At 36.5% G+C, this 22,157-nt stretch overlaps 1 protein-coding gene across 3 annotated transcripts in view; it reads left to right on the forward strand.

Annotated features, from left to right (window-relative positions):
• The window catches only part of edil3a (EGF-like repeats and discoidin I-like domains 3a), a 185,070-nt gene that overhangs the window by 99,850 nt on the left and 63,063 nt on the right, over positions 1–22,157 (forward strand). For all 3 annotated transcript variants that reach the window (XM_082170029.1, XM_082170030.1, XM_082170031.1), the window contains one exon: positions 13,700–13,813. In XM_082170029.1, coding sequence (XP_082026155.1) covers positions 13,700–13,813 — 114 coding nt within the window. The remainder of the gene's footprint in view (positions 1–13,699; positions 13,814–22,157) is intronic.

The following is a 22,157-nucleotide window of genomic DNA, read 5'->3' on the forward strand; positions in this document are numbered from 1 at the left end:
CTGTTGGTAATAAACCAAAGCCTTGCGATAAACATAGCAGATCTTCACAACATCAAGAGAGCTCTTCTGCCCTACAAAGGCAAAAGACCTTAAGTCGCTAGAGTGTGGAACTGAGAAAAATGACTTTAAAGATTTTTAGTTGTCCCGCCAAATTAATTATAGGTAGGACACTGGAAATCTGGCAAATAGATGTTTTAGTAATGACAATTATATACATAAAAAAATCATGAGCTCAAACTTGACTTTTGACCACTATTTTTAAGTTACTGTACTCTGCCTTTGTATTGTCATGCCAAGTGAGAAGTCATGCCAAGGCAAAAGGCAGTAACTTCCACATTATCAATATTTGGTTGCTGATCACCATTAACAAAATCATTATAGTAACACCTGTATAAAATCTAGTGATCATGGCATTTATTTTGTATGATTTAACAGTTTTTGCAAGTTTTGGCACTCTGCCAGCTAGATGCATGAGTGTTTCAACTAGGTCCGCTACCTGAACTGGGTGAGGCGGGGCTTTAGTTCTTGGTTGTATTCATCTGCTATCGCACGTTTGTCGATGGAGCGGTTTCAGACCATACTAAATCTTTTGACCGCGTTTATGCAGGACAAAGCTCTGAGGACATCAGAAGTTACAGGGACTGATGGCAGCTGTACAAAGTACACAGGCTACACCGTCATTTTAATTTTAATGGACATTAAAACAAAGGATGATAACCATACAATCTGGTAGGTAGCATTATTTGATAGAACACCGGCACAGTAACTTCATATTGACGCGCGGCTAAACAAAGGCAGAGTACCGTAACTCAATTTGAGCGTTCCAAAACAAAGCCAAAGAGCGGTAACTGGTGTTACGGTGTTCTGCCTTTGTTTCTCATGGGCTTTTGGAAGTTACTGTTAAGACAACTCATTATTTTCTCGAAAAAACAACGGAATTGATTCAAGATACTCATCTACATGATAAAGGAAGTCTTGAATGTGCCAAAAATATAAATAACAAATTTTCGACCAAAAACGAAGTTACGGTCTTTTGCCTTTGCACGGCAGTCTTATAGAAGTACCTTTTTATACATTAACTTAAAGTAGCAAAACTCTAACTTTGATTTTATCTGCTGTAATACGTTTATTCGTGAGGGAAGAACTTTTAAAAAAGTTATTTAAATGGACCAATATGTATACATTTTAGTCATTTAGCAGACGCCCTTATCCAAAGCGACTTACAAATTAGGACTAAGTTCAGCGAGTCATCATAAAGAGGCAAAAGCAACAACAACGCAGGAAGTGCTCAAAATACGAAGTTCAGGTATTATTCAGAGTAGCATAAGCCTGATAAGTGATGTTTCAAAGGGAAAGGATTATTTTTTTTATTTTTTTATTTTTATTTTTTCTCTATAAGGTTAAGTGCTCACGGAAGAGATTGGTTTTCAGCTGTTTTTTGAATGTTGTCAGGGATTCTGCATTCCGGATGAGGGTGGGGAGAGCGTTCCACCAGCATGGAACTGTAAATGAGAATGTTCTGGAAAGTGATTTTGTGGCTTTCTGTGATGGAACCACGAGACGTCGCTCGTTGACCGATCGTAGGTGTCTGGTAGGGATGTAGACTCGTAGGAGTGAGTGAAAGTAGGAGGGAGCTGAGCCTGTGATAGTTCTGTAAGCAAGCGTCAGTGCCTTGAACTTGATGCGAGCAGCTAGAGGTCAGGTATACATATCAGGTTGTATTAAAAGCATAACAGTCAAGCTAACCAAATTAGGTTACACTTTATTTTAAGGTGTTATTGTTATAATGAAATTATACATTTAAGTACTGAGTAATAATAATTAACAACATGTACTTAATATAGGATTAGGATTTGGTTGAGGGTTAGTTGCATGTAATTATGCATAATTTACTGTTATTACTATGGTAAGTACATGTAACATTATGTAACAAGGACACAAAAATAAAGTGTTACCCCAAATTATTTAAATTCTCAAAAGAATTCACTAAAACATCTAAATTAGCCATCTCATGTTTCACGTTCACTCGATTATGTTTAATAGATGCACTGAATATATGGACCACATTCAAGTGAAATATACCCAGTAAATTGAATTATAGCAAAGCATACAAAAGTGTACGAACTAGACCAAGCTCCACTATTTTAAACAGCCACTTAATAAATTATAGCACCTTGGGCTGATATGAAAGTTAACACAGTGTCATTTGTATGTCTTAAACCTGAATTCCACAGCTTGGCGTCTGCTGTTTCTTTCCTACTGAGCTAAGCAGGAGATAAGCTGATAAACTAATGATATACTCTCAGTATGGTTTCAGTCATCAAACTAATTGCACTCGTCTCTCCTCAGGGCAACAGTAAAAATGAACTGTGTATTTTTATTTTTTACAGCTGTTTATTGAGACCTCTGAGAAACTAGCCCTTTTGCATCAGCCTTATTTAATACGAACTGCATGACTTATAATGCCTACGACCATGGCATTTTCATTTGAGTCACTGAATTATCACTTGGTGAATGTCCCCGGAGACTATAGATCACATATAGTTCTGAATCTAATCTGATCTAATACTCAAAGAAGAAAAGTAAGATTAAATCTGACTGCAAACTTTCGTCTGCTATTGCTAAACAGCAACTCCAATCATAGTAGTAGTGCACAAGAAGTTGCACTCATAATGCAAATGGAATTGAAAAGCATTTAAAGATCCAACAACATGAAGTGTTACAATAAATATTATTTATTTTCTACTGACCTCCATGAGCATCACATCTACTACTGGCATATTTAGTATATTCAGTTGAAAATTGGGCTCATCTCAAATACTCATATGTGACCCTGGATCACAAAACCAGTCATAAGTCGCACAGGTATATTTGTGGCAATAGCCAACAATACATTGTATGGGTCAAAATTATTGATTTTTCTTTTATGCCAAAAATCTGATATTAAGTAAAGCTCATGTTCCATGAAGATATTTTGTAAATTTCCTACCGTAAATATATAAAACATTTATTTTTGTGAGTGAATGCAGCACAATCACGAACAGAAATGGACAACTTTAAAGGGCATGTTCTCAATGTTTTTGCACCCTCAGATTCCAGATTTTCAATAGTTGTATCTTGACCAAATAGTGTCCTATCATAACAAACCACACATCAATGGAAAGCTTATTTATTCAGCTTATGTATAAATCTCAATTTCAGAAAATGTACCCATGTGACTGGTTTTGTGGGCCAGGGTCACATATTGTGTATTTTATTTCTCCATTCAAATAAAATATAGCCAATAAAACGCAGAAGAACAAGTAGTATAACTGTTGGAACCTTAAGTCAGAGGAAATATTGCCTCGAAAAAGATTCTATGACATATTTCAGTTCCATTGGCCTCCTTCAACTGTTCATTCTGTAGATTTACACTACCATTTAAAAGTTTGGTGTTTTTAAGAAGTATCTCATGATCCCCAAGGCTGCATTTATTTGATAAAAAAAATTAAAAAAATGCTTTGTAATACTATTATTTAGTTTTCTATTTTAAAATGTAATGTATTATTGTAATGGCAAAGCTCAATTTTCACCATCATTACTTCAGTGTCACATGATCCTTCAGAAATCATTTAATACGCTTGTAACCGTCCAACTGAGAATTCTCAGAAGGGCGTATCACACATAAATTAATAAGGGAGGTCTCTATTGACTATAATGGCTTTAACCAGACTCTCAGAATAAGACACTCAAACCATAAGTCCAAACACAGAAGTAGTTGCAGAAACTGTATCAAATATTTCACACAAAATCATCAAAACAGTGAGTCAACATATGAAGATAGTTGCATGTATGTTTTCTTTGTTGTCATGGTGAATAAAGATATAAGAAACCAAGCTTATCTGGTCACTGTCCAAGAAATGGCTTTCCTTTAGAGGTCTTTGAGAATGGTGCAGGCGAAGATAGGGGTTTGTTAAACAAAAAAGGAGCAAACAGTCCAGTAGATCATTTCAAATACTAACATAAGTCAATTCAGGCTTCAGTTTAGGGAATGTTGCAATAGCAGTGTCCTTGCAGCACTCAAACATCCCTGTTATCAGTTTATTCAATTTCTCCAATGATGATATTGGCATAACTCAGTAAAATCCCCACAAGAAACAGTACAGCATTGGATGGAATATGTCTCAACCCCATAGAATAAGAAAAACATTGTGGATGAGGGATGTACAAGAAGTCCTTCTAATCTAAATAGAAACATACAGGCTAACATTAGCCCCAAACATAATCACATGAAATGACCCAAATAAGACGTAACCCACCAAATACAAAGTTAACAACACAAAAATGAACAAAACACTTGGATGAGCTTAAAACAACAGTTTCTCAACCTGGACTCTACACATAAGGTTAGCACAAAAGGAGGCCATGCTTCTCTCCAACCAAACATACTCCAACTCTACTTCTCCCTGTCCCTTATCCAGAGGAAGAGTAGTCTGGAGAGCCCCCTGGAGCATGGTAGTGGTACTATACTGTTTGAAACCATAGTAACTGCTCTAAGGGCCATTACACGCTGATTTGCTGCTCAACAATCTTTGATTGAACATTTCTTATTATTATCAATGTTGAAAACATTTTTTTTTTTTTTTTTTTTTTTTTGTGGATACCATTTTTAAGGATTCTTTGATTATTAGAGTCCAAAATAACAGCATTTATTTGAAATGTGTACATTTATTATTACTTTACTTTCTTTTTTTTTATCAATTTCATGCACCCTTCTTGAATAAAATTATTATTATTATTATTATTATTTTCACCAAACATTTGCACAGTAGTGTACATTTAATACTTTTTGCAAACATTTGTATCCAGGATGACATAGAGTTAATAAACTAAAACAAATTTATTCAACAGTTAGTTCTTGAATTTGATCGGACCGGCAACATTCCAAAAAGTGCTGATTCAAAATCCAACAAGATATTATTGATGAATAATTTTGATAAAGGTCATTGATACTTGCTCTTTCGTGGTAATACAGATGGATTGTTCAATATTTATGAGGCTCATTGTTGTGGTGGACACAATGTAAACATTTTAAAAGGCCTGGCATATTGTTTGGACGCAATCTCACTCCACATATTGAAGCGCCATATTTAGTATTGATATTATTCATTTTTGTCTGATAACTGACTTGTCCATCAAGCAGTAGCAGTTGCCCCCTGAATTTGCACTAATCTTAGTAATCCAAGCTTGTGCAGTATAACAGAATGAAATGCATTAGAACAGTTTCGTACACCTCTGCCCTCTGTAGCCCCCCATCTCTAACACTGTGTCCCACTGCACCCATCTTCTCTGTTCTTCTGCACGGTTCATCCTCATCCGAGAATCTCAGAGCAGGTACCGGATCTACCGGAAAGGCCATTTCCCATTCCCTCGGCTCACTCCTGGGATGCACGGCTACCAATTTAGTGCTTACCGTCACAGCCCTTCATGCCGGAGTGCTATTCATCTCTCTCATTATCCCCGACTCAGAACTGCTTTGAGCGGAAAAGGGTGAGAGACCGTCGACCACGGCCAATCAGAGTTTGGCCTGAGACTAACTATAACACCAGATGTTGTTAAGGGCCTGATAAAGGGTTAGAAGGTAGTTACAGGGGAGTGTGACACACTTTGGAAGGTTTTTTAAAATCCTTCGGTAGTGGAGAGAGCGAGAGAGATTGTGGAGTTATTTTCTGTTCTGGGAAAAGGCATGACAGTGAATGTCGATTGGAGGAAGGCTGGAAGCTTAAAAGACATGTATACACGCATGCTCCACCGACAAACACACACACACACACACACACACACACCATCCCCTCGCTCTGTGGAAATGGCCCTATGTGCTCTGAACACTAAATCAGGTTAAGCCTCCACTGTCTCCCGGCTAGCAGAGCACTTCATCACTCACACGGCAGACAATGCCACAGCAAAGGACAATCCCTCCTCTCGCTGTCTGCCTCTGCGTGTGCATACTAATAGACATGAGTTGTAAAATCCTTCCAACATTTTTTGTGTCTCTGTTTGATCTTTACAAACCCACCTGGTGCAGATTTGAAATGACTTTCGCATATGTAGTTCACAAAAACACATTTTTGTACTGGTTTGTTTTGCATGTCATACCTTGAACACAACAGATGTGATTAACCCTCATTCTCTGCTGAGATTAACATTCATTTGTGTATGTTTGTGATCTTAGAGATCCCAATTTGAACACGTACCTCTGATCCAATTTAAAAGCCGGTAGGCAGTTATAACCGTAGGCCCATAGGCTACTGTATCATATTTGATAAATGCATTTCTAAGGCCTCTAAATTATCCCGGTATATTTTTTTGTTTATATGAAAAATCGGGTACATTTAGCAATATTGAGGGTGAATTATGTATATGATATATTACAATGTTATGATGAACTATATGCCTTTCTCCACTGACTTTCTGAGTTGTTTAAAGCATTTCTAAGGATGCTGATTTTTAGAAGGCAGCTATAATTTGCTCTTCCACTTCTTCTTCTGAAGCAGTTTCTGGTTCAAACATATATAGCTGAATTAAACCAGTATATCCACTTGCCATTGTGTAGCATTTACTACTGTAAAGTCGACTGAGTGGATCAGGTATTCTGAGCTTGTGTGATTGAGTGAAGGGGACTTAATATGCATATTCATTGATCCACATATACTAAATGAAGCAAGAGTGTGAAGTTACTGTACATTCAAGCTAATAAATTGTTTTCACAGGGAGAAAAAAAAAAACATTTAAATGTGTAAAAAAATATTAATTGTTTTATTATTATTATTATTATTATGTCTTGGTTCAATAAACTATTCCATTTAAAAAAAGTCGTATGCCATATATCAGCCTTTACTGGATTAAATCATTATCCCTCACTTTTACCATTGAGTACACATGCACTTTGAAGAAATGTGACTGATATATATTATGGTAATCTTGTTTCCTCATTAACCTTCATTCTCTGATGGGACTGACTTGCGAGAAAATGCTTTGAAATATAATTTATCTAGCAGGTGTGATCAGGTACAGAGTGTGCATCAGTCTGAGAATGTGAAAACTCATTACATTATACATTATAAATGGTCATTCATTGCATTTATGCATGTTTTATTTTATTTTTAAAATTAATAATAATGTTAACATTTTCTGGAGGCCAGAAAATGAGAACCCTGAATCACAAATCACAATTTTAACACTTTTTCCCCCCTCTTATTAATTCTCATGAGATTAGATAAAACATGAAGCATCAACCCGATACATGTTAAGTATGTTTTTCAAGCCCGTGGGGTCTCCCAAAGCACAAACAGAACATAAGACAGAACACAATTAATTAAACTCATGCATGTGCACATGTAAATACGAGTGTTCAAAAGTTTCCCTTAAGGGATTACATCATCATGATTAAATGTATGATAATTTGTTGTACGCAGTGACAGTACTACCAGTAAACTTCATATTATTCTGTATGATCATTCCTTACATGAATTCTGGAGCAGTGTGAGCTTTATAATATGTATAATCATATTTCTTTCCACATCCCTCGGGTCTCAGAGTAGACAGCGCGCATGAGAGTGTTTGGTCAGCGAGCAGGAGTTCATTGACTCTGATGGCTTCTAGTTGAGGGATCTTGATGTCAGGTATGGCAGAGTTTTGTTTACCTGACCTTGAGCCTCTCAGTGTCTGTGTCTCCCCGACTGTGTGGATTAGCTACTCTTCCCCTGAGGTAATCCTCTCTCTCTCGCTCTCCCGCACGCGCTCTGACAGGCGTACGCACACACACACTCGCCCTCCCCAACAATCTCACTCTCACACACAACAGATTTAATTGCCCCTCACTGATCTAAAGTCTCAGTCCTTAAGCTCAGTCCAGGGTGACTACACCATCTCAAAAGGACCTCCACTCTTGCCAGGTCGGCTTTGTCTCCATGTACACCTGAAGTGCCAAATGCCACCTGATCATCTATCAATTTGTCTCCAATGGTTCTGTGAACATAATGAAAAAATTCTGTCATTACATGCCCAATGCAGGTGCAAGGTCTAATTGTAGCAAATTACAGTGAAAGTGCAGTGCAAACCGCAGTGTGACGCACCATCACCACAACCCACGACCCCCGTGCTCATTTGAGCGAACGATAAAGCTTTCAATACTTTCTGCTGAGAGAGAAGGTACCATAATTCAAGTGTTTTTTGAAGATCCTCTGAAGAACCTATTGAAAGGTTAAATGAGTGTATTGTATGGTCACAGAACACTTATGTCATGATCTGAATTGAACTAAATGCACAGAGATCCACATTCACAACACTCATTTACTATACTGGTGTCTCTGAAATGTTTTCATAGCTTGTGCTTTGCTAGTCTTGTCAGAAAGCATTTCCTCCAAGTTGTCATTCAAAAGCAGCTTGCATACTTTGATGGAACGGTTCTTATTGAACGGTGTAACTAAACATTTGACTACTGTGAATGTGCATTTATGACAAAAATGGCACCTGTAAAATTGTCTTTACATAACTACTAATATCTATGTTACTGTTTATTTCATGTGATCTGCTTCCAGCTTTTTTTTTTATATACTACTACTACCATTACTACTACTACTACTACTACTAATAATAATAAAAATTAGTATTAGTAGTAGTAGTATATATTTTAATTTGATCCGTTTTTCTCTGCCTTTAAAACTGAACAGTATTTTTGTTACCCCATTTTTTTTTTTAAACCACGGGTTTTTCGCGGGTCACGGCCCACCGAGAAACACTGATCTATCCTCACTTTGTGGGACATGTTTCTGAACCCCAATGGGCAGCATTGATGTGTAAACTTGTGTATAGTTATTTTTTAATGTCTGGAGTTTATTAAATTATGTCAGAAAGCTCTTTTCAGCTTGCAAAACAAGTTTTGAGTTTTTGGAGAAATATGCTTTCATATTAGGCTGAACTCAAAGATTAAGGAAAATGTGATTCCTCATGATGACCCCTTTAACGAATCAACAGATTTGTGAAATATAGCAAACATTAGCACCTAATTTTGATTTTGAAGTAGCTATTAACTTAATGATAATTTGCCCTTGTCGTTGTCAGCAGTGTGCTCTCAGGTCTTTGTTTGTCAAGTTAATGATCGTTAATGAGAGCGTTAAACCTCGCTCACTTGAATTAATTAAAACATAATCCTTGTGATTGTGACAATCTCCTGCTATGACGATGGCACTGTGTCTGACAAGGGCTTGTTTGTGCACCCATGCTAATAAAGCACTTGTTTGGAGAGGAGTGCTTAAAGCATAGTTTTCTAATTTGAAGTTGCATGGTCATTAAGATGTGTGAAGTAATGAAGTAATTGTTGTGCATTTGGTTTTTCATCACAAGTGGTGGCGATTTTTTAGATAAACAAGAATGCATAACAAGTGTGAAACCTACAAGGGATTTTTTTCTTCTTCTTTTTTTTTTTTTTTTTGTAAAGTCAGATCTACTGCATACATTTTTGGTGTGTTTTAAAAGGCAACCAGTTATTGGCACTACTAAAATTGTAATTCATAGGAGCACAAATGAAATTCATGTATGTTACATGAGCATTGGCTCTGACTTTGTTGGAAGGCTATATTAATCTCAAGCCAAAACCTAGATCAGAAAAACATTTAGGGATTTATTTTACATATGCATTCAATGTCCGAAAATACCAGCTGGATGTTAAGTCTTTGATTTATTAAGGCCAGATAAGTTAAGCAAATCAAGGCTGCTGTTGAATGGAAGCTTATCCTCCAAACATCAAAGCTAAGTCCTAGAGCTCTGTGATGGCTGCTTGTAACATTTTCTGCTTTTGAGATTTATTCAGTTGTGTGAATTATTTTAGGATCACTATCTATCTATCTCTATATATATACACCGTAAAAACTTCAAATAATAGCCCGGGCTTTTCTCAAATCGCCGAACTGCACCGGCTTGTATTTGAGACAGGCGACTATATGAGACAGGCCTTTAATTCAGTGTTGAGATGAGCATGACAGTAGGAGGTTACCAAATCTGTTTTTGTGTTTAACAGATCAGTTAATGTAATTTCCACCAGACGAGATCGCGCAGCGCCACGTCTTTAAAATTCGAACACACTATTCTCTATGAGTGTAGGCTACATTGTCTCAAATCGTCGTTAATGTATACTGACTTCACCCTGTGGTTCACTATACATTCAGTTTTACATTCATGAACAGAAATCAGCTGCTTGAATGAAAATTGCTGATGTTATCGGATTTTCAGGTGATATTCTCAATTCATTCAGTTAACGGACGCTCTGAGGTAAAGTGTTCAGACTGCAGACTAAGCAACGATTGTATTTAATTGTACAGTAGCCTACAATCATAACATAGTACAGACATGATCTTAATTCCATAATATCCTTAAACATAACTATATTGCTGGCCATAAACTGACAAAGTGCGCGTCTAGTGTGCGATACCTCGAGGCGCTGCGTTTCTCGTACGGTGTGCGACCCCCTTTAGATTATTGGCAGTATAAAAAAACGAAACAATGTGACAGCCATGGTACTGAACAATACAAGTTACCGGTAATATCCATCGAGCCTATGAACTAGTTGCCAGAAACACATCAACAAGAAAGAATGAAGGCTACCCTGTAAAACAACTGCAATCATGTGATACAAAAGGACCCTATCCATCACTATCATCATCACCGCGATCCTCAACTACAAGTTCATTGACGAATTCCTCCTCCTCGTCGCTCTCCTCCACTTCTCCCTCTCCGGCCTCCGCTAACTCTGCCTGCCTTGCTTGCGCTAACAGCTCCCGCCCAGATGCGCTGGGCTCTCTTGCGTGCGCAATCTGCTCCATAGAACTGGCTTAAACAGACGATCTGACGGGTTTTAGAAGATTAAATACAACCCGAAACTAATAAACAGACCGGGGCTCTATTTGAGACCGGCCTTTATTTATCCAAACCTGTAGCCACACCAGGCGTGTAAAAGAGAAAGGCGTCTATTTGGGACTCGGCTATTATTTGAAGTTTTACGGTATCTATGTATATATCGTATATATATATATATATAGAAATCATCCTATTTGGTGTTTTTTAAGGTAGGGTTAGGGGATATAATATACAGTTTGTACAGAATAATAATCATTGTCTATGGAAAGTCCTTATAAAACCTGAAAACCTGATGTTTATTTGCCATTTAAAAAAAATAATAATTATATATATATATATATATATATATATATATATACACACACACACACACACACACCTACTCATCACAGAAAACTTTCAGCATTTTTCCTTTTTCCAAACTCATTCTGTGTGATTTATAAGCTTGTTTATAAATTGCTTCATTTTCATATATATAGGCCTATATATATGAAAAAAAGTCATACAGGTTAGCAATAAGGATAAGCAAGTGATGACAGAGTTTTCTTAAAGAGAGAGCTCTTTACCATCCAAAAAAGTTACACACTCTAACTTCATTCTTTGGCCAGACACACATGAGTCTTGTCTCCTGCCATTTGGTTTTAAGAGTTAAGGGTTTCCCTAGACCACACGGCTAGATTATTGCGACTGCTCTTTTTCAGAAAGCGGCTGTCTATATCCTGTTAGTCTAACCACAGAGGAATAAAGACAGAGGTGTGCTTTTCATCAGGCTAATTTATGGTGAGGCCTCAGGATAATGGGGTTGAATTTCAATGTCTCACTTCTGTGTGCACGCTGCGGTAGATGCTAAAGTGATGACCCCCATCACTGGTGGGCTCAATATGTCTTGAAACAGATCCCATCTTTTCCTGTGTGGATTTCAGTTTTTTCTTCAGTAGGAGGTTGCAGCTCTGAGAAGCTCATGATATGCATAGGTATAGTATCATGTGTTAGTGTAAGCATATGTTATTAAAAGAAAAGGTTGCATAACCAACAAAACAGTGTTCAGTGTTCACCAAGAGATTTGTGTAGGGTTTTTACATGTATTTACATTGGCATTTGCATTTGCATTTATATTGATTTTCTTGCCGTTTTCTATAACAGGAAGTTAACAGTACAAATTGCTTATTGGAATTAATTTTACCATTGTTGATCCTTACCTCAGGATTCTCCAAGGCTGCTGTTCCTTTTTAAGTATACTTTATGAATATAATTTTACAATAAAAGACATTCGGAGATGCGTGGGACCTGGACTCACATGTAGGCGAAACAAGTTTTAATCCGACTTGGATCATCTCCCAATCCCACAATCCCCTTCTATACATTGTCTCTGCCGTGCTTCCAAAGATCCATGGAAAAACCTGCAAAATATATATATGTTCAAATATGGAAAAGCCATGGAAATATCTGTAGTGAATGTAATGTAATTTTTTTTTTTTTTTTTTTTGCTCATTGAAATGTTTAATGTGTGCGTGTGTGTGTGTGTGTGTGTGCGCGCGCAAGTTTTTCTATCTCTCTGGGGACTTCAACCTGGATGCACACTGCGGCAAGCAGGACGAGTCCTAGGGCCGTGAGAATGCGGCAACTGGTGTGGCGCAGGTGACGCTCATTATCAATCTCGCCATCGGGCCTTGTTCCGTTCTCACGGCCCTTGGCCTCGCCCTGCTTGCCACACACACAGACTAATTGGGACTCGTGTCACCGTGGGGACCTAAATTGAGGTCCACACGAGGAAACAAGCTTATAAATCATACAGAATGAGTTTGGAAAAAGGAAAAATGCAGAACGTTTTCTGTGATGAGTAGGTGTGTGTTCAAATGTTTGGGGTAAAAAAAAAAACACACATTAAATTGATCAATGGAGACAGTAAACACATTAAGAGATTTATAATGTTACAACGTTGTACATTTCTAGTTCAAATAAATGCTGTTCTTTTGAACTTTCTATTCATCAAATAATCTTTAAAAAAAGTGTCAGTTCCCACAAAAATATTAATATTGATAATAATAAGATAATGATTAAAAAATACTAAGAAATAATTTTTGAGCACCAATTCAGCATACAGTAGTGTAAATCTATGAAGTGTAATTTGAAGGAGGCCCATGTAGCTGAAATAATTTGGAGTCAGATTTTACCAGGCAATATTTTCACGGACTCTTAATGTTCCATAGTACTTCTTGTACTCATGCATTTTATTGCCTCTATTTATTTTCAAAACAGGGAAATAAAATGCACATAAAAGAGTGTGTGTGTGTGTGTGTAATTCTCTACAGAATGTGTAGTCTTTTTCCAGTAATCACAAGTCATGTATGGGTCAAAAAGTAAGAATCATGTCCCTGTTACAAAAAAGTAACATTATAAAATGTTTTCTCAATGACAAATAATCGACTAGCTTAAAATAAACTGTTTTATACCATGTAAATAATGGGCGTCTTTGTGCATTCCTGCAATTGCTGTTTTAATATCTATTTATTTTGTCTGTTTCAAATCCAACACTGTTTTGTATTCAAATTCATTCTTGAATTAATCAAGGACTTGCTAGGGAGAGGGTGTTATTGCTTTATATTCGATAGTCACCATTTTTAATCGCTATAATTTGATTATATGGCTGGAATGTTCTTCTCAGCTATGAGGAGAGAACCAAATATCAAATAACAAACAGTACAAACCCAATAAATGGCATATACCAGTGCATTTGAATGAGAGACGTTCCAGTAATTGCCTTTAAGCCTAATAAAAACGAATCTGTTTTCCTTTTTTTCTGCAGATGTTAATGAATGCGAAAGAAGCCCCTGTAGAAACGGAGGGATCTGCACCGATCTTGTTGCGAACTATACATGTGAATGCCCAGGAGAATATATGGGAAGAAACTGCCAGTACAGTAAGTCCATGTTCTTGTTTTTTATGGATACTTCTTTCCCTGTCCCATTTCTTCTCCCTCAGTCCATCCAGTGGGCTTTGTATTAACTGAATTTTGTGACAGTTCAGAGCATCTGTTTCACTGGGTCCATGGAGAAGCATGCAAGAGCAGCGGAGAACAGACAGTTATGCCCACACACACAAGACACATTGTGGCAGGGTGAACAGAGACGGGCACGGTGGGTGTGGTGCCATGCCTCAGAGAGGGATTTATTGAAATAAAACAAACATGAACTATTAAAAAGAGATTATTGGAAATATTGTTACATAATGAAAAGTGGCGAGATGTTTTAGCACCTTTTTCGGGACCTGACATGGCTCAAACTCCCAAAAGTTAACTTACCCAATTTCTTCCTAAAACTGCGTGTATGAGGGAAGAGACTGAGGCATGCCTGGCAAGTAAAGGCAACAGTGATTGAGTGAACATGGTGGTTTTACATAAGTCACACTCCTCTCACACTATGCAAACTGGAATCATATGTCATTAAACCATCTTTTTTACTTCTGTAGTCAATGCTTGATGTACCAGGCTGATTTATTTAACATAAGCTCTATAAAAGAACCGAAACACTTTGATTTAAGTGTGATCAAACACTTTGAATTTCATCACCTTTCATCACCATTTTAGCTGTATTATGTAAAACATTTATATTGCTGCTTCTGTTTTTTTTTATATATATAAATGGCCAATGCGACCAATAGAAAGATGCAGACAGAAGGAGTGGGACTGATATTTAGAGAGAGAGAGAGAGAGAGAGAGAGAGAGAGAAATGTCATTTGTTCACACTAGATATGCTTTATCACCATGAATCAAAAGGGATATTACTTTTCTCTGAGTTATTTGAGATATCTCAAGACATTTATTAAATAGAGACAAACACCTCTGTCATTCTTGTCACGGTTATTACTTTAAACATTTTTATAGAGGATATGCATTGACGTCACTTTCCCGCCGGAACACGACCCCTCAGCCGGACTGCTGCGTGACTGAATTTAATAGGGAAAACTGTGAAAACTTGAGTAAAACAAACGATTATCAGTTTAAACTAAAGGTTGGTCTTGATATAGTGTTCCTTACAACTTACCACAGATCCAGTGATCCATGGATGTTGACATTCAACCAGGAATCGTGTTTCCTGACATATGTGTCTGATTTTGACGCGGGGGAAATACATACAGCAAATTTGCCTGTGAGTGTGGACGCTTTATGTAAATACCATACAGGTAGGTTTAAATCCGGGTAATCACTTATATCAATGTTATATATATACATATATATCATCATATCATCCAGCCCTAAAACTTGTATAGTTTTTTGTCAGTGTTTATTTAAAAACGTCCAATTATGCAGAATATAACAATACAATATATAGGGCATGATTTTACCCCTAAATTCAGCATATTGACACAAAATGATAACTGAAAATTCACCTTTTGCTGCCTTAAGTCCAGTTTTTTCTTATGAATTGCAGTGATCCATTTGATTCTCTGTTGCAGTCTGTAAAAATATACCTCAGATTTCATGTCAAATCTAGTTGTTCAGTCAATCTCAAAGCTCTTTCCCGTTTTGTAATGTGTTTTGTATGTTTTTCGTGGCATTCACACTGAAAACCAATGCTGCCGCTCAGTCTTTCTGGCACTCAGTGGGCATAACCGCAGTTACTTCAGTCGACGGTGACGTCACATGCATACCCACTATAACAGCTTCCAAAATAACGATCAATTATATATATAGTACTGTGCAAAAGTCTTAGCCTTAATACTAGTCTTAATATTTTTTATTTATTTATTTTTTGCATATTAGGGTGAAACATAGTTTCATATTGATATATTAATTAATACAGATTTGCAAAAGATTGTTGAGCTTCACAAAATAGAAAGTGGCTGTAAGAAAATAGCTAAATCATTGAAAATTCCCATTTCCACCATCAGGGCAATAATTAAGAAGTTCCAATAAACTAAAGATGTTACGAAATCTGCCTGGAAGAGCGTGTACCTGTGGCAATATTTGTGCAAAATGCAAAATACGTTGCGTTGTGCACGTTCCGCGACAGTTTCAAAGAGAAATGTCCAGTGAGTGGTGCTAAAAGCGTGTTTAGTTTTTTCAGAACAGATGAACGTGAATATGTAATATGGAGTTTGTACGGATCACCGTAGTTCTGAATTGAAATGCCCGGTGAGTGGCGCTAAAATCAATGCTCCATTTTAAAATAACGTACACCTACACTAAATCCTAAACCTACCCGATAGTGTTAGCAAAAGCAAATGTGGCATAAAAATGCAATCGTAACCATGGCATTTTAGCTTTTTTTTAAAACTCTTGTCTTTGAGCTCTTTTATCATGACTCGTCTTTCACGGGATTCATACTCAAGCTCTCTCCATCACAAGTACAATTCTGTACCAGTTGAGCTACCGAGCAAGTGTATTATGTCAAAAGAACATATGGTTAATGATGCAAACTTCAAAATATATTAGTTTACAAATCATTTACTATGGTAAAAAGTGTTTTGAAGTCATAACATAATTGTAGAATGAGCTACGTTAAAACAAGTCTTTATTAATCCGTAATCTGCCCCTGTAATCATAATAGTGTGTGAAAATGATTAAAGGTGCTTGCTGTTTTACTGTCGGAAACTACAGTGATAAGTATTTTGCGTTTTGCAAAAATATGCCACAGGTACTTTGTTTTCCAATGTGCCCGTACTGCTATATTGTCTTAATGGTCAAAGAATCTCCAAGGATCACAGCTATAGAATTGCAGAAATTTGTTAAGTCTCTGGGTCCGAAAGCCTCAGAAAAAAATATCAGTACATACATCTTCACAAGTTGTGTGGGAGGGTTCCAAGAAAAATAATCTGCTTTCATCTATAAACAAACTCCAGTGTATTCAGTTCAGACACTACTGACAAACAGGGATGAAAAGTACCCCATTCGCACAGTTAAAAAATAATGCTGTATATTGAATGTTGTGGGCCTATTTTTCTACTGGAGGTCCTGGACATCTTGTTCAGATACATGGCTTCACGAATTCTATCAAATACCAACAGATACAAAATCGAAACCTAACCCCCTCTGCTAGAAATCTTATAATGGCCCGTGGTTGGATCTTCCATCATGACAATGATCTAAAACAAACATAAAAATCAACACAAAAATCAGTCACTGGACAATGAAGTTTCTGACATGGCCATCCCAGTTCCCTGACCTGAACCCTATAGAAAACTGAAGAGAAAAGTTTAGTTTAGTTTATTTTTATTTCCACAATTTTACACATTGCATTTGTTGCTACATCAGAACAGTTGTTGGGGGTAGCAATCACAGAGTAACAAGTTACAAAATATATTACTTTCCCTGCTGCCAGGACTACACACTTTACCCACACAAAATATGATAATATATCATTAATCACAATACAAATAACTTAAGTTACAAACAATTATGATTGCACATGCCAACTCAAGCTGGATACTGTTGTACAAGATCTACAAGAGCTTATAGCCAACTTCAAAAAAACACAAGAGAATGGGCAAAAGGAATCTTTAACTGCACCCCGGGTCGGTGGCATCACTACCATTTCAGTCCATATCAAAAAGCACCAACATGGATCTGGGAATCTGAAGGATCTAGAGAGATTCTGTATGGAGGAATTGTCTCTGATCTCTTGTCAGGTGATCTCCAAACTCATCAGGGATTATAGAAGAAGACTCAGAGCTGTTATCTTGGCAAATAAATACATTTTCCCCTATTTTCAATTATTTTACTTCAGTAAAAAGTTAGATTTTTGTGAGTAAAAAAAAAAAAAATTTTTTTTATAAAAGATCAAGCAATGCAGATTTATTTTCACAGGCTTTTTTTTGTTCATATTTACCAAGGGTGCCAATAATTCTGACTATCACTGTGTGTATATAAACAATTAAAATTATTGGGCTGGCAGTTTAATGCATTCATTTGGTGTGATTAATTATATATTTATATTAAAAACACAATTAATTATTCAATTGTAATTGTGTTAAAAGCAGCACAACATAATGGAATATAATGCTTTCATCTGCAAGTAATTTTCACTTATCTTTTTTGCTCTTCTTTTTATATGTGCACAACAATACACAAATTAACAAATAGTTTGTGCATGGATGATTTTCATTTGAGGGCTTTTTTCTGCGAAAATGTATTCATTGGATTAACTGTGATTAATTTGATTAATCAGGATATTTTCATTAATCCAATTAAAAATTGTATTGATTGAAAGCCCTGATAATAGCACCCACACAAACACGGGCAGAATGAAATGCTCTTCCAAACTAAGCCCAGGAAGATGTGTCACAACCTTCCTAGAATGAGTTTGACCAAAGCCCTGTCAGAAAGCCTTCACTCACGTCTTCCCACACTGCTAAAATCGATTGCTGCTAAATTCCCCCAGTTGTTTGACTGACAGTCTCGCTCTATTCATTTCACCTTTTTGTCATGTTGAATCACTGCCACCTCCTTTGCTTTATTATGTGTGGCAAGCTTGCAAATCATTTGCATGTTGAAAGTTTAAGGTTCTCCTCACTCACTCAATCTCTGTCTCTCTCTTTAGATTAGGAATGATGTAACAACTACTTCTTGACAGTAATAATAAAATAAAGAAACAAATAAATATATTCATTCAAAACCAACCGCATGGGCTCAAAACGAGTATTTGGATATATAAGTCACATTTATTTGTCGTTTCTTAGTTTTCTTCTTTTTTTTTTTTTTCTTTTTTTTTTGCTACTTACTGTAGTTCTATTTGATGTTATATTATCTATTTCACCGAAATGTCTTTAAAAATGTGGCTTAATTGTCCAAGTACTTTTTGGGGCAAGTGTATATTGGGAGTCATCATAAATCACAAGGCAAATTCTATATTATTTTAAGAATGGATTGAATTTGCACATTGGCTTTGCACACATGGTCAAACTGATTATACCTTGCAAGACTGCTGATTTGTCCAGTGTGCAACTGAAAATAATAAATTCATATATATATATATATATATATATATATATATATATATGTATATATATATGAATATATATATCATATATATATATATTCCAATCTTTTTTTTTTTTTTTTCTCTCTGTTCACAATGCATAATCATCAATACAAATGTGTACAAAAGGAAATCCAGTAAAAAAAAAAATTTAAACAAATAAATATATATATATATATATATATATATATATATATATTCTGTTTTTGTCAGAACAATGTCTTGGTAAGAGGCTTGGACAAAATTGTCTCCAAAATGTAGGAAATTTATAAGAAAATCTAACTTCTTAGATGGACTGTTGATTATTTACTTCCATATGCAAGAAATACTGGGGTAAATTGAAACATTTCTTGAAATGAAGTCCCCTCCTTGCGCCCCAGCCCTGGTCCATAACTATGGAATAACTGATGATGGGCCGTTGAATTATTAGAAAACACCCAAGGTGGTAATGCAGCCAGAGACTGCAAGGACATTTGAAATAACTGAAATAATTTGATGCAGTCAAGACCTGCCAGGAACATTCCTTGAAAATAACTGCACAACTTAGAACGTCCGTCAGCCTATCAGAATCAAGCATTCAACAGCCCTGTAGTATAATGTTATTTATTAAATACTATGCAATATGTTAACATGGGCAATTAATGTGGAAAAATTAAATGCATTAATCTTAATTGCATTTCTTTCAATTTAGAACTGAAATAGAATTTTACACCCTATTTTGTGAACTCAGTAACAGTAACTGATCTGGATTTTAAAATGATCCACAACTGTAAAATTAGGGGCACAACTGTACTTGAAAACTAGTTTTCAAATGCATGTCAATCCCCTATTGTCAATGGAAATACAAATAAAAAAGTCTTCAGTGGTATGAATGAAAGTTTATTGTGGAAACCGGCACAGTCAGATAATCCATCTCTTGAGAGAACATCCATCTCTTTCATAAGTTTTCAGATCAATATTTGGTAGCTTATTTATTCCAGAAGGAGCTCCTCATACACATTTATTCTCCATCCAACCATTAGACATAGAGTGCCAGTGAATTCATGGAGCCAGGGCTGATGCTAAAATTCATGACGCTCAGAACAAAAATATTTATGGTTGGATGCTTATTCCCTTGGGCTTAATGAGTGGTCTATAACATGGAGAACCTTAGTGAGCCCAGGACAACCTTTGACATTTTTTTTTTATGATTTAGGGTAAAACATTATGTAAATGCCTTTATTTAGTCTGATTGTGGGAAATTGATTAGCCAATTAGCTGTTCAGTAAGGCTTTTGGATAAGTAGCACGTGTCCGCAGGGGGGCAGGCACATTTATGTGTGTTGAGAGGGAGTGTGAAAACTCCCCCCCCCCCCCCCCCCCCCCCCCTTGTGAAGATTATCAACATGTGTTCTTGGCTTGCCTCATGCAGAGAGATATAAAAATCTGAATAAAGTTCTGAAGACAAAGGACCTTTTTGTCAAAGGACCTTTTCAATAAAAATTACAGATGGGTAATCCAGAGTGTGATAGATTCAGTAGACGAAAATTACATGTACTTAACAGGAATTGGAATATGGAAGCATTATTCAGAAACCTCAGCAGGACATTACAGTTGAAAACTGCAACCTTTACCTGCTATAAATGGAAACCACATAATAAATGTTCATTTTAAAAGCATGTGAGTGCCGGTTTCTGAGGTTAAAGTTTGGGGTAGCCTAATACTTCAACCTTGAAACTCCAGTTTTAAAGATATAAAAAAAAGTAAAACATAATCTAATAACTGAATAATCAAAACTGTATCCATTTAAATTTTGACAAGGAGGAGCTTATTCCCAGTTCTTCCTCATTAGCACAAGCACCAAAGATTGAGGTGGCCTTCAACTCAATTTATAGATTATATAGGTCTGGAGTGAAATGTCTGAACTGTCAAACTACTGTGCCTGTAGCATTAGTGATGGCCACTGTGTGTTGGGCTGCTGATGAATGCTGGAAGGTCAGTATAGAAGAGCTGCCCGCTGCTGCTGCTGCTGGCGGGCAGCTCATTCAAGATGGTAGATCACACACCGAACAGTGTGTCATCGCAAGTCACAACACTGCCAGAGAGAAAATCTGAACGAAAGGGATCCACTGATGCTCATACAATGATATACAGAATATCTCTGGGAAATGCTGCCAGTAGTCCTTATGCTTCACAATATGTAAGCCGAACTGAATGTTGTGTGTGAGTGTTAATAGGACTAATCCAGTGGTGGTTCACATGTTTTTTTTTTTGGTTTTTTTTCACTAAACCTTTAATTTTTCATTCATTGGAACACAAAATGAGATGGACAAGGGATGGGAGAACGGTGATTATAACTGTAAAGCTTTAAAAATAGTCCATTCGTTATGATTCAAGGATCAAATGCTATGTCGTTATACACAGAAAATCCTCCTATCCTTCATTCAAATCTGTATTAATGCAGCCATTCAGAAATTGTATTGAAAATACATTTTAAATTCCAAATCAATTCTTAAATGTAAACTGACGTGGCAAAGGATGCATAATTGCTCTTTGAATCAAAGTAGGATATAATTTAAAAGAAGATTTAAAATAAATTGAAACTGTAATTTTTCAACTTTAAAAACAAAGTTTGTGAACAGACTTCTCAGTGGTCTGACAAATTGTGTCTATTCACACTAAGTGCAAATTGCCAGCCTTCTTGGCAGACGCTACTTACGCAAACTCCGCCCACTGACGTCTGGTTGGACCAGACGAAATTACAGAAGACTGGATTGTAAAAATTGTGTAGGGGTGAGGTGTGTGGTAGAAAGTTTTGGCGCAAAACGACCCGAGTTCGAATCAGCCTTTTTCCGAACTCGCTCTACCCCTTTTCCCATCTCATATCAGATCATAAAGGCATTTATTTTCAATAAAAATTAAGAAAATATTTTAAAAAGTGGAAATAAAGTGTCTAACATGTGTTTAATAATAAAGTGTTTACGGTGAGGGGTAGGTGTAGGGAGGGCTTTATTGACCCAATAAGGCGGCATACATTTAATAATTTTAGTAAACCATTTACACTCTATGCTATTATTGCATACCGCAACACCAAGGTGCAAATTGTCACAATAATGTTTGTTGAGTGCACTTATTCAATCCCACAATGCACTGCAATAACGAGTGTACAACCGATATACGCTCAGCGGCTGTCCAAATTCGCTCACTCCTTTTCATTCCCTCCTTCAAGTGAACAGTATTAGTGGACTAACGTAGGGAATTGTAAATGAGGGTTTAGGGGGCGATTTCAGATTCAGTCTTTGTGTTTTGT

This window comes from Leuciscus leuciscus (genome assembly GCF_965113295.1).
Source record: "Leuciscus leuciscus genome assembly, chromosome: 5".
Lineage (NCBI taxonomy): Eukaryota > Metazoa > Chordata > Actinopteri > Cypriniformes > Leuciscidae > Leuciscus > Leuciscus leuciscus.